Source organism: Tachysurus fulvidraco, chromosome 15 (genome assembly GCF_022655615.1).
Source record: "Tachysurus fulvidraco isolate hzauxx_2018 chromosome 15, HZAU_PFXX_2.0, whole genome shotgun sequence".
Classification (NCBI taxonomy): Eukaryota; Metazoa; Chordata; class Actinopteri; order Siluriformes; family Bagridae; genus Tachysurus; species Tachysurus fulvidraco.
The window spans coordinates 10,796,250-10,808,484 of NC_062532.1; the positions used below are offsets into that span (position 1 = coordinate 10,796,250).

Consider the following 12,235-nt stretch of genomic DNA (forward strand, 5'->3'; position numbering starts at 1 on the left):
TTATATTTTAAAATTCTCATCTTTAGCTACACTGACATGATCTTGGATGTTCAGACTGTACATTGGTATATATTGAAAGAGCGTTATAATTAAAAGAAGTCTGTGACTATTAGATAGTCACAAACTATTGTCAGTTACTATATATTGGAGCCACCTTACAAAGTCCTCAATAAGCAGATATATAATGGTAAATTTATCATATACAGCCTGATCTAAATACAAAAAAAAATGTCATTCTGGACCAACATCCAGTTCAAGGTCTGACCAACATGTCCTTTCCTATTTTTTATGTTTTATGTCGAAGTTTGCTGTAAACGTTCTCCTTAAAAAATGCTCTAGGTTTCAAAGAATACCTAAAGTGGATAATAGAAAAGAATGGAAGAGTTTATTATAAAACAGCAGTATGATATATAGTTTAATATTTCTACTCTGATGAACAGCAATAAGTTAAACACAATCTTTTCATTTAAAATATATTCCAGCAGTCATCTGTGCAAAGAATTGATTACATAATATAGCAATATTTTATACTGAATATTTCATGCAGTAGACCCTCCAACAGGAAACATGAAAAACCTGATTAAAGCCTGGTGTACAATGAGTTAGACACCAGGTCAGTGCTTTTTGTTTTCTTTTATTCATGAATATGGAACTGTTACACCAAGATGAATAATACAGGAGTATGAAAGGCATGCAGGGTAGCTTTCTTAGTCTTCCCAAGTGGTTCCAGCACCGGAAGGCTCACACTACCTCTTTTCTCCTCAAGATATTAAAAAAAGGACATTTTATGAATTAAAAAAAATAATACAAATAAAAACACAAACAGACAAACACACATATGGAAATTAAAAAAAGGATACCATGATATACAAAATGTCTGAATTAGGCCTCGTGACATTTCCTACACATTTGTTGGTTGAATAACTGGAATACTGGATTCATTTCTATAATGGAAACTCGAACGTACAAAACGGTACCATCGCTTTGCACCAAAGTTCCACAAAATAAAATAAAAAAAAAACACCTAATAAAAGCCCTATTTTCTAACCAATTACCAAAATTGAGTGTTTAGATATAAATTAGAAACATGTATATATATTACAACATACATAAATTATTACAAGATGCCTTTTGTGCATAGTATAATAAGCAGTTTATTTTACATCTATTGTACTGTATAAGTCCACATTGTACACAGAAATCGAATCACTTTGGTTATTTCTAATAAGTTACTTTTCTTTATTTACTGGATCTGTATGTGAAATGTCAAATGATGGCATTTCAGAGAGACCATAACATCAAGGTATGGGGTAGATCAATCATTTATGCTTCCTAAAACAAATCTGAGCTATTCTATTCGTTTGATATTTTCTCAAATAATAAAACAAAAAAAAAAAAAGTCAACATAATCTCCTATATTTTAGTCATCTAAATTCCAACCAAAAACCTACAACAGTGGTAATAAAGGCAGTAAACATTTTTTTTTCCTAAACAGCAAGGTCGCATCTAGGTGCTACTGGGGACTCAAAGTGCTTTTTACAAAAAAAAACAACAGAGAACGTTATCTCTGCCATATTCATTTACATTGTCGCATCACCATGTTATCATCATGTTATAAAGCACAGAATGCAATTGAAGAACAGTGTGATTATTTCCATGGAACTGTTAGGGAGCTTTTCTAAAAGGTGGGGGTGGGGGTGGCTGTAAAGTCAGGAGACTTCAGGTTTATGGATCTTCAATGTCCAGGAAGTCATTCTTTGGTGCAGCGGCTCCGCGGTACCAAGCGCAAGAATTGTCGTTCCTCTTTATGCAGGTGTAGTGCCGAGCCTGAGGACCCTGCACGGAGTTCTCCATTAGCCAGTCGGTCCACAGGCACTCAGCAGGATCACTGATCGTACAGGGGACAGAGGCACAGTGGATAATCTATGTTGAGAGAGAGAGAGAGAGAGAAAGACAGAGCACAAGTGATTAACCATGGTAGTATTAAATACTTGGATGTAGTGACTGCTGAATTCAGGGCTCCGTCACAATCATGAAGGAGTCTGGCTAGGATGAACAGCTGTATAAATGTTTTGCTACATACCCTGCACTCACAACCCATCTCGTAGCGTGTGTCCATGCCCTTTTTCTGTGCCATGGTCAGGGACTCCCATGGCTGCATGAAGTCACACAGTGTCACATGCATCGTGCCATCAGACTCCAGTTTACCTGCACAGAGCAAGAGGAGACATCTAATGAAATAACAGCTCCAATGCTGCACTGATATTGCCAAGTACGACAGGCTAACAAGTCAGGATTTATCATGCGCAGCTACAGTACCTGTGATCAGGTATTCCTTTTTGTCATTGATGTCCAGGTTCACACCACACACAGCAGAAGAAGGGCCAGTGAAGACGGCGTCGATCTCTCTTTCCGGTCCCTTGAACATCTAAATATGAAGCGGAGCAGCAGTGGAAGGTGAGGTCACTTACTTGTATTGGATTCAAATAGTAATAAAGTTCATATTTTGCTATTATTGATACATTAGCAGTATAATATATGTTATAGAGTAGCAGCCTGAGAATACACTTCAATGAAATAAGCTTTTTCCCCTATATATTGCAATTACAATTAAAGTTACAGTATGTTAAATTTAGTGAAAATGAAGAGCATTCCCAGTTCGACTGAAATGTAGAAGCATCAACAACATTTTTGCAACTTATATCTGATTTTCAATGCATTTAACCAGAGTTACGTATTAACTTCACTGTCAAAAGCATGAAATCACATTGATCTAGTCCGGTATTGGACACTGTTGGGCAGATTGATCGTGTTCACTACAATATGGGTTAAACAGACTCTTTACCCAATGTGATTAACACAAATACTTCCATATCGTTTTGGTGAAATATATTTATTATTTATTAAGATGTCAAAGACCCAATTGGTGTGTTTTTTGGCTGGAGAAATGGCATCACATTTTTTTCTCTTCAAATTTATAAATCAACTATATTACTACAAAATACTGTGCTAAAGTTAGTATTTAGTATCAGGAGTGTCGCTGCATGTTCTGTAATTAACACACCAATTCCCATTAGCACCAATATAACTTCCATAGCAGTTTCATTTGAATTTTGACAAATGGAATTTCAATGCCTAACAATAACAACAACAATAATAATAATAATAATGCAGTATTATAACTAACAGATGTTACATATTTCCCACTTTGGCTGAATATAAAGTTCTGAAAATAAACTGCATATTGGGGAAGTGATTCAAAATATTCAAATACTTAAATATAAACTTGCATTATTCATTTATGAATTTAATTGTAAAATTCACTTTAATTTAATTTCATGTCTTAGCACTCATTTAACTGTTCTCTGTTGATACGGCAATCATTTAGGTCATTAGGTCAGGACATTTGACTGCTCATCTCTGTTCTTGGCTTTTCACACTTGTCAAATTCGGGGGAAAGAATTTCCAGTGTGAGGCCAGATCCGCTCACAGATGAATAAACTGATACCAAGTCATATTCGGGTTTGAAGAAGTGATAGAAATACCTTCATCTGTTTAATGTCGTACTGGATCCTCTTGATTGGATTGCCATATACGTCGTTGCCGGTGACAATTTCTTGCCGTCCAACCACTTTGGCTTTGAGAACTATAGAGAGAGAAAGAGATAAGAAAAGAAAATCAGCTGTTCAAAAAATGACTGCAGTCTTCTGAGTTCAGCAAGTCCACTTCCTGTGAACTGCATATGGAAAAGCAGGAGTATTTGATTAGTGTTGAGGGAGGAATGTGCTGGGCCCGGTGCAAAAAAAATCCTGCCTGAAGCTCAAGAAGTTGGATAGAGGTTTCGCCACAGCATGCTGTTCACTAATTGCTCAGGCACTTAGATGGCATCCAGCTGAGATGCCAAGACGTCAACAGATCACTCGCAGCCTGCAACTTGTGTGCTGCAGACGCATCTTGTGTCTTGTTAAAAAATGTCCCAGATGTGAAACGTTTAATGCATAAAGCTGCTTTTTGAACTTGGGTTAACCCTCGAATTTCAGGCTCCACCCACAGTTATGCAGCACAGCTCCAGCTCTTTTCACCAACCCATAAGCCCTTGTTTCATTTACAGCCAATGACTTTAAAGCATATTATGTAGTAAGTATAATAATTTATTCAGCAGCTACAGTGGAACTAATAGAAAATGCTATGTGGTTTGAAGAATGAGGAAAGTAAATCTGAACTCGTTGACAGAACAGTCAGTAAGTGTTTAACGGGTGAAAAGGTAAGAGATCAGCTGGGTGGGTTTTGTGGAGGAAGAAAAAGTGGCTTGTCAGCATTTTCACGGTAATCTCAGTACGGGGGAAAAGGGGCTCGAAAAATGGCAAACCGCTTCTTTTAAAAGACGAAAGAGACACACACCAAGGAAGAGTACACAATGTTTGTCTTTCTTTCAACCCAAAATAGACAAGAGTGCAGAAGTGCATACGGCTACACTTCTCCATTTCTGGCTCTTGTTCATGCACAAGCTCATTAAAGCACATCAAGATAAAAGAGACGTGTATTTGCTTGTTATTTGTCGTTAAGTTTCCGTCATTCATTATTCAGCACATCCCACTTTCCCACAAGGCGAATCCCGATGGCCTTCAGTGGCCTCTCTGTCTTTACAGCACACATGTTGGAGTGTGTTCTCAGAGAGGCCACACACACCCTCCCCATACCCTCTCCTGAGCACAGAGCCGCTTTTCTCTCGACCACACAGAAGCGTGGGATGCCAGCTACGCCCACAGGAGGTCCGCGTTTAGAAAGTCAAATCCGGTGCTTTCATCAGTGAGTGAAGGCACACAGGGCTGCAATGTTTTATCCAGGTTCAGGCACAGGTCCTTTTTTCTGCTCATTCGTTCCACTCCTCTTTCGGCTCCATGTTTACTGGAAGTGGAAATGTTCGAAATTCTTCAACAGGATATACTTTTCTGGGTCACGTGGTCCCATATTTGTGGGAAATCGCATGAACCGACCTGCATGATAAGTGGCGAGTGGGTAAAATTTAGCAGTTGTAACTATCGTGTTTAACTTTAGTCGTAGAAGTTTTGTGAACAGTGCACATTTCTCTGAAGTGAGATCTACAAACAAACCTTTCGCTTCAGCAGTTTGAGGAAGCAGACAAACATTTTATCCAGCAATGTGTTAGACTTCGAGATGGAACAGAAAGAACTCCAGACCAGATTCAGCTAGCAATCCAGATCACGGATGTGGATATTTACAGTTACTGCAGGTATTTCCTGTTCCCATTGTAAAACTGGATACAAGCAGAACCCATGGAACAAATTCCCTCAATCTAAGGCTGCTTCAGCGTAATGATCCAGGTCAGATTCATGCATCTTATATGCTGCTGAATGTGTTCACTGTCCTGGGTTGCCCTGCTCCACATGCTTAATGCCCAATAGGTTCTACTTTACCCATCAAATCCAAATCTGAATAAGAGCCTAATGAACTAAAGATGCGCTTTACTCATCTGTTAATCTTATATTATCATTTGCGTCAAGCCTGCTATATGTGTGCTCTTCTACATGCAAGTCTGCAAACGCATTAAACTGGATCATGCATTCATCATGCAAGGAACAGGAAAGTAATCAGTGACAGGTTGGTCAAATGTGGATGGGGTACTGTTAGTGTTTGATTGCTTTATAGCACAGCAATTAAAATATTAAACCTGTAGTTGTAAAGTCAGTGTCGTACTTTTAACCAATTACAATTCTATTTAACGTTAATGAAACATCCACAAGTTTGTCCCTGTTGTCACTACTCTTATGGCAGCTTGTGAGTTTCTCACCAGCCTCTTATATTTTTTATTGACTATTATGATCGATGTCTAATGTAAATTCAGAAAGGTAGCTTTTCGGCACTTATAAGTACACAAAGTTTGAAAAACAGGATATTTCCTTAATTAGTTGTGCAAGGTATTGGGAAATTGATGCCGAAATAATTGTGGTGCTAACAAATGCCCTGCAACTGCATCAGTGATTCTATCATCGTTAAGGCTTACAGGTCACAAAAAGTAAAAAAAAAAAAAAACCTTCCCAAAAAAGGTTACCCAAAAGTCCAGTCATTGTGACTAAAACGGACAGAATGCAGGTGGACACATGGCGACTGTGGCAGACCCCTTCAACCAATACCATTTGCTTGCTGTGGTATATGAAAGCTAGAACAGGAAAACCACATGACGTGGCATGGCTGGATTTTCGGGTGGAGGTTCCAGTGGAATGCAGCAATGTTTTCCCATCTCTGGAACTTCGATGAGCTGAGAATCTGGGCGAACGATGATGACGATGACAAGTGGCTTTAAAAAGGTGGTGATCAAGGACTGCCTTGTCACTGTAGGGATGGCTAATGCAGGATGTTAGGGTGTAGGACTAGGAGTCCAGTTAGTATGTTTCTTTTTTCTTTAAATGCAATTCATTATATCCACTTCCGAGATAAAACCACCCCATCGTGCCTTTAGTCATCTGGCTTCCTGTTCTCATCATCACACAAACCTCAGAGGCATGCGTGTTCAAGATAATTTTAATCTCTCCTCGGTCCTTAAAATAACCTCAGTGGTCAGTTTGCAACAAAGCTACTTGATGATCAGGCTCAAATTATTTTTAAAAAACTGGGCAGTGCAACAGTAAAAACCCAGATGGGTTAACCAGACAAATGGCAGAAGAATGAAAATAAACATGGTAAATTACATGATAAAGATGATTCGTTATACCGATACACTCGTCTGAAACCGGCCAAAAAGACTTCCCAGTTTTATTAAGGCAAGGCTGCTTAAGAGTTGCAAAACATATACATTCTTATAATCAATCAATCATTCACACCAACTAGAGTTATTAAAACTCATCTGTTAGTATGCCATGCCTTTCCCAATTGTTGGGTTCCTTCCATTTTCTATGTTGTGCAAAACAAACACGTAATGTGATGCTCTATTATCCTTCTTATGCTACGTTCACACATACAGTGACTCACAGGCACCAAGTGACCAGGAGATCGTTCATTTTGGATGAGAATTGTGACCCTTAAGCAATGACTATTAGATGTGGGCGTGGCAAAGTTTGACTTTATACAAATATGGAACAACTTGGGGCAGTGACTTTTCAATTTATACAACTGAGCAATTGAGGGTTAAGGGCCTTGCTGAGGGGCCCAACAGTGGCAACTTGGTGGACCTGTAGTAGTCAAACGCCATAATGGGAGCGTTAAACGACTACAAATGGGAGTGAAAACAGTAGATTACACGTGATCCATAGCAAAGAACACACTGCTCCTCCTTTGATATGATGATAAATACATTTATCACGTATTATAGAATTAAACATACAGAATGTTTCATTTCAATGGCAAGAAAACTGAATTGTTGTCAAAAGTGAAATGCCAGTTGTGCAGCCTACTGAGAAACATTATTACTATGGCAACCAGTAGTAGAACCGCTAACTGGCAACATCATAGAATAGCTGTGATTGTGAACGTAGCTTAACTGTAAAAACACTAGCACGCAGAGATGCCAGAGATTAAATCGAGATTTAGAATTAAAAAAAATAATAAAAAAAAAAAAAATAGTGACAGAATCGACATCGAGAGTTCATAACTTCTGAATAACAGTTAACAGTAGCTTAGTCACGTGCACAACTAACAGGGTGTTTACATTTTATTTACAAAAATCAAATTCAGAATCGGATTCGAAAAACGTATTTAAATTAGTATACAAATGAGGAAAAACCAACATGCGTTTGATTAATCATGCTATATAACCTCTTATATGCAGTGGTGTTGAACCTGGGCGTACAGAAGGCTATTTATTTACTTGTGTCCAGCTGAACTTGAACGCTGCACGGGTCAGTCCTGGCTGTTAGGCCCAAAATGTAAAATTATTCATCCCTAAAATCCTACAGCTTATAGACCAGCTGAAAACTTCTATTCTATTTATCTAGACTTTATAATCATTAAGGAAAGCTGACCGGAATACGTGACAAACTACATTTTCTTTTTCAGGGGATGTTTACACGCGAATAACACGTTAGAAACAGCAGAAAAAACAAACGACACGTTACTGTGTTTTTTTTAGCATTTTACAGAGAGAATAATGATCTTACCGACATCAGAGTTGCAGTAAGCCTGTTGAGGATGTTTAGCAGAACAGCTGCAGGCTTCAGCTAGCTCACCCGCCCTCCAGACCAATAACAACAGCAACGGAGCACAAAAACTACTCAGTTTGGTCATTTTAGCAAGAAAAAAGATGAAGTTTAACGACGTGGAAAAACTCGAACTTGACTCAAAGGATTGAAAATAAGACGTAAATAATTATGGAAATGGTGGAGAGAGAGAAAAAAAAGGCAAAACCCGGACAGGACAGGACAAACTTTCTAGAATTCAGTAGAAGACAGGAGCACCGACGCAGAGACACTTCCTGAGGCGATGCAGATCTCCGCTTTCGAGCGTCTGAACTGCTGCGTTTTATTTGCTTCAAGCTCCGCCCACACGTGACCGTCGCTTCATCAGACAAGGCAGCTGACGAATCTCAAAACCACGCCCATTTGCGGGAATCCACGCCCATCTGCGTAGGCCAGAAATAATTAGTTTTACATGAAACTATTAATTAACCTGTAACATGCTCGTGCTGTTGCTGCTGTATCTCGGAAGTGACGTATTGTTAAGGGGCCTAAACGTTGAAAGTGTGGTCACTTTCTTTCTTACTTACACTGCAACCCGCCACCAGATGCCTCACATGGTCAATGTGATTCATGCGCTGAGAGGAACTGTTAAAAAAAAATGTTCCCTGCCTTTTACTTACAAAATTATAAGTATGTAATAATCATGTATGTGCCTATCACACTTTCTGTATATCAGAGAGTCTGACTATATTTTTAAAAAAATCCATGTCCACCTCTGATGACATCAATATAAAATTTAAGGATTTACATAAATGAGCATTATATATATGTATACATATATATATACGTATATATGTATACATACGTATATATATATATATATATATATATATATATATATATATACGTATATATATATATGTATACATATATATAATGCTCATTTATGTAAATCCTTAAATTGTGTGCAAAGATTTTCATATATATATATGACTAATGACTAAGTCATAACAAAAGCAATGTTTGATCATTTAAAAATCACACAAGATAAATGTTTGTATGTTTCATTTTACATCATCTAGCAGATCAAAATGAAAAAAAAAAGTCCAAATTAAATATTTATTAAACACATAACATAACACATGGTGATCATTATATATAAATACTATATATCAATAACAAATATATTAAAATTAACAAGACACTAAGCACAAAGGATATTATACTATTAAATATTGAAACTTTTTGTTCAGCCTTATTTATATTTATATTTTTTGTAATATATAGAAAAAGATCAGATCCTAAAGGTTTAAACACATGATGTTGGTGATTATTAATATCCTGTATATTATTTAGTTGCCAGAGTTTATTCACTGGTCCCTTGAAACAAAAAGCTTTATCTAAAACAAATATCAATATCTATAAAACAATCTGTATCACATGTGATATCAGATGCATAACAGTGTGGTCATCACATACGTTCATAGAGGAAAACATATGGATCGGACTTGAAAACGTGTCACCAATCCATCATTTCAGGCTAGTATTGGCGTGATACTGATACATCTCTATAATAATTAGTCTATGAGATATGAGATAATCATTTGGACCTTTAAGTATGTTGTCAAGCTAAAAAATAACGTAAAAATCATAATGTACTTGAATGTACTTGAAAAAGTCTTCAAAATTGGATTTGGAATTAAAATTATTAATATTATTAACAAAGCAATAAGAAACAACATAGAAGATTCATGACACTTATTTATTTAAACAACAAATTAGCACATACACCAGTGGCCCAAGATTCTGAGTATCATGTATTCAACCCATAAATTGACTTTACATGTATTTAAGAAACAATAACCAAATATGGAGCCTAAAAGTAGATCAGTACCAGTACATTACACAGTGCAGGACACATTTTGCTAATAAAAACAATTATGAGACTGTTACAAATTTTTTCTTATGACAAAAACCATACGGGATGAGTACTTCTTCATTGTCTTCTTTGCCTAAACACCCTGCGGCATGTTAATACAAAGAGGAGAACAATTGAATAATTATTTGTAAAGAGATTGTTGATTCTTGTTTAATTTTCCTGGACATGACGTTAGATTTCATGTCCCAGTGGCTTCTGGAGAGTGTCTTACTCCAAAAGTCGCATAGTCCTGTGATGCAGACGTCAAAGAGATGTTTCAGAAATTCTTGGAATTTTTCAGGATGAAAGTGAGAAAAAACACCCATTACAATCATCCAACACACACTGGTGATAAAAAGAGATTATTCTGACATGAAGACATACATTTATACATGCTACTATTTTGGAACTATCTATGACACTACTATACTATATTATACTATACTATACTATACTATACTATACTATACTATACTATACTATACTATACTATACTATACTATAATATACTATACTATGGCATAGTATCTACTTTGAATATGTTTTATTTTCTATATTGTTGATGGTATCATTTACTCAAGTTTAAAAACAGATTTATGTTAAATGGGCTTTCCTGGAATTTAAGGACTTCTTATTAAACTGCTGACGTGAATCTGAAACTCATTCTTTAATTACGAGCAATGACAGAGATACAGAAGAGACCACTCCTTTCTTTTCATTTCCACTCCTTGTTTTAATAGCTTTTCCAAAGTTTTCCTGACTATTTCCTGCAGTGTTCCACCCATTTTTAAATAATCTCAAAAGCCACTACTGGGATTGTACACTCAAACAAATGGGAATGCATTATTAAAATTCGTTTTCTGGTAAAACCATTGTCTGGGGAGTGTCTGATTACATGACTAATTCTTTGTTACAGTTTAGTCTCAATCACAGTGAAAGTAGTGCAACTTTGCTCCTGGGAAACCAATCTGTTGTGGATGAGTTAGACTGACACATTATTTTTAAAATCTGATAAACTCATGTAATCAAAGGAGCAGACTAAATTTTCTCCATAAAGGAGAGCACATGATTGTGTAATCATGGTGTGTATCTTATTAGTGATATATGACTTCACTACAGATTGTTGCATGATTGGGGTGAGACACTGAGCAGGTTCAGACAAGGAAGGAGCTGGTCAGTGTGTGTCAACCCAAATTATTATTCATTTTTCATTCCGGTCTGTTCTTATGTTGCTGTTTTTTTATGTTCCCAACCCCTTCCAACCATGGATGGATCATGTTTCACTTGCTCTAAAGTCCAGAGCTTATCCACCTACTCAATGACACTCAGGTCAGACTGAATTGCTTCAAGCCACTGACGAAACCAAAGAGATGTGTACCATATGTGGACAGACAACGGGTTACTGATCTTAAGCAAGGCCACCCACTCCATTCTTTGACCTTACGGTTTGCGTCAGTAATTGTGAAACTCATACAATCATACTAGTCACATAAATTCTTCCACATGGCATCGACTTACTGTTTCATCCTGAGAGCAATTCTGTACCATGTATCAGTTCTAAGACCTGTAGTTGTAAAATAGCATTCGTGACAGTTCTTTGTCAACCGACACACGGTTCTTTAGAAACGTATTCACAGAGAATATTACAGTTTAACAATCAGTAACATATATCTTATGTGTCACTGTTTATGGTAATGTTCTGCAATCAAAACATTGCATTCTTTTAAATTGAAAACTGTATATTTACAGCATTTGGCAGACACCGTTATCCAGCGCTACTTACATTTTATACCACCAAGCAACTGAGAGTTAATGGCCTTGCTGCAGGGCCCGGCAGCAGGATTCACGCTTCCAATTGGTAGCCCAATGACTTAACCACTAAGCTACCATATCCCACAGCCTCTGACCAAACACTATTACTCCTATCCCTTTCATACCTTCCAGAGTGTTTAATATAAGAAATAAATGTAGATTTATCTGAACAAACATCCTTGTAAAAACCTAGGGTTCCTTTTTATTGCCCATAAAAGGCAAAGAGTTGAAAGGGAAATGACACGGCTTTCCTTTCTGCTGCTGTAGAAGTTATTCATGAGTCAAAAAAATAGAATTCAACAAAGAGACAGTCTAGTTTTCTTTTTCCACTCTCACTTATACCCGTAATTACAGCAAGTTTGGCTGCTAATCA

General features: G+C 37.0%; 1 protein-coding gene across 1 annotated transcript; it reads right to left on the reverse strand.

Moving 5' to 3' along the window:
- Nucleotides 1-618: 618 nt before the first annotated feature.
- Nucleotides 619-8,465, reverse strand: timp2b (TIMP metallopeptidase inhibitor 2b). Its single transcript, XM_027141514.2, has 5 exons — nt 8,115-8,465; nt 3,546-3,646; nt 2,320-2,428; nt 2,084-2,208; nt 619-1,923 (listed from the first exon to the last, which is right to left on the reverse strand). The coding sequence occupies exons 1-5, from the start codon at nt 8,239-8,241 to the stop codon at nt 1,726-1,728; spliced, it is 660 nt and encodes a 219-aa protein (XP_026997315.1). The 5' UTR covers nt 8,242-8,465; the 3' UTR covers nt 619-1,725.
- Nucleotides 8,466-12,235: the final 3,770 nt, after the last annotated feature.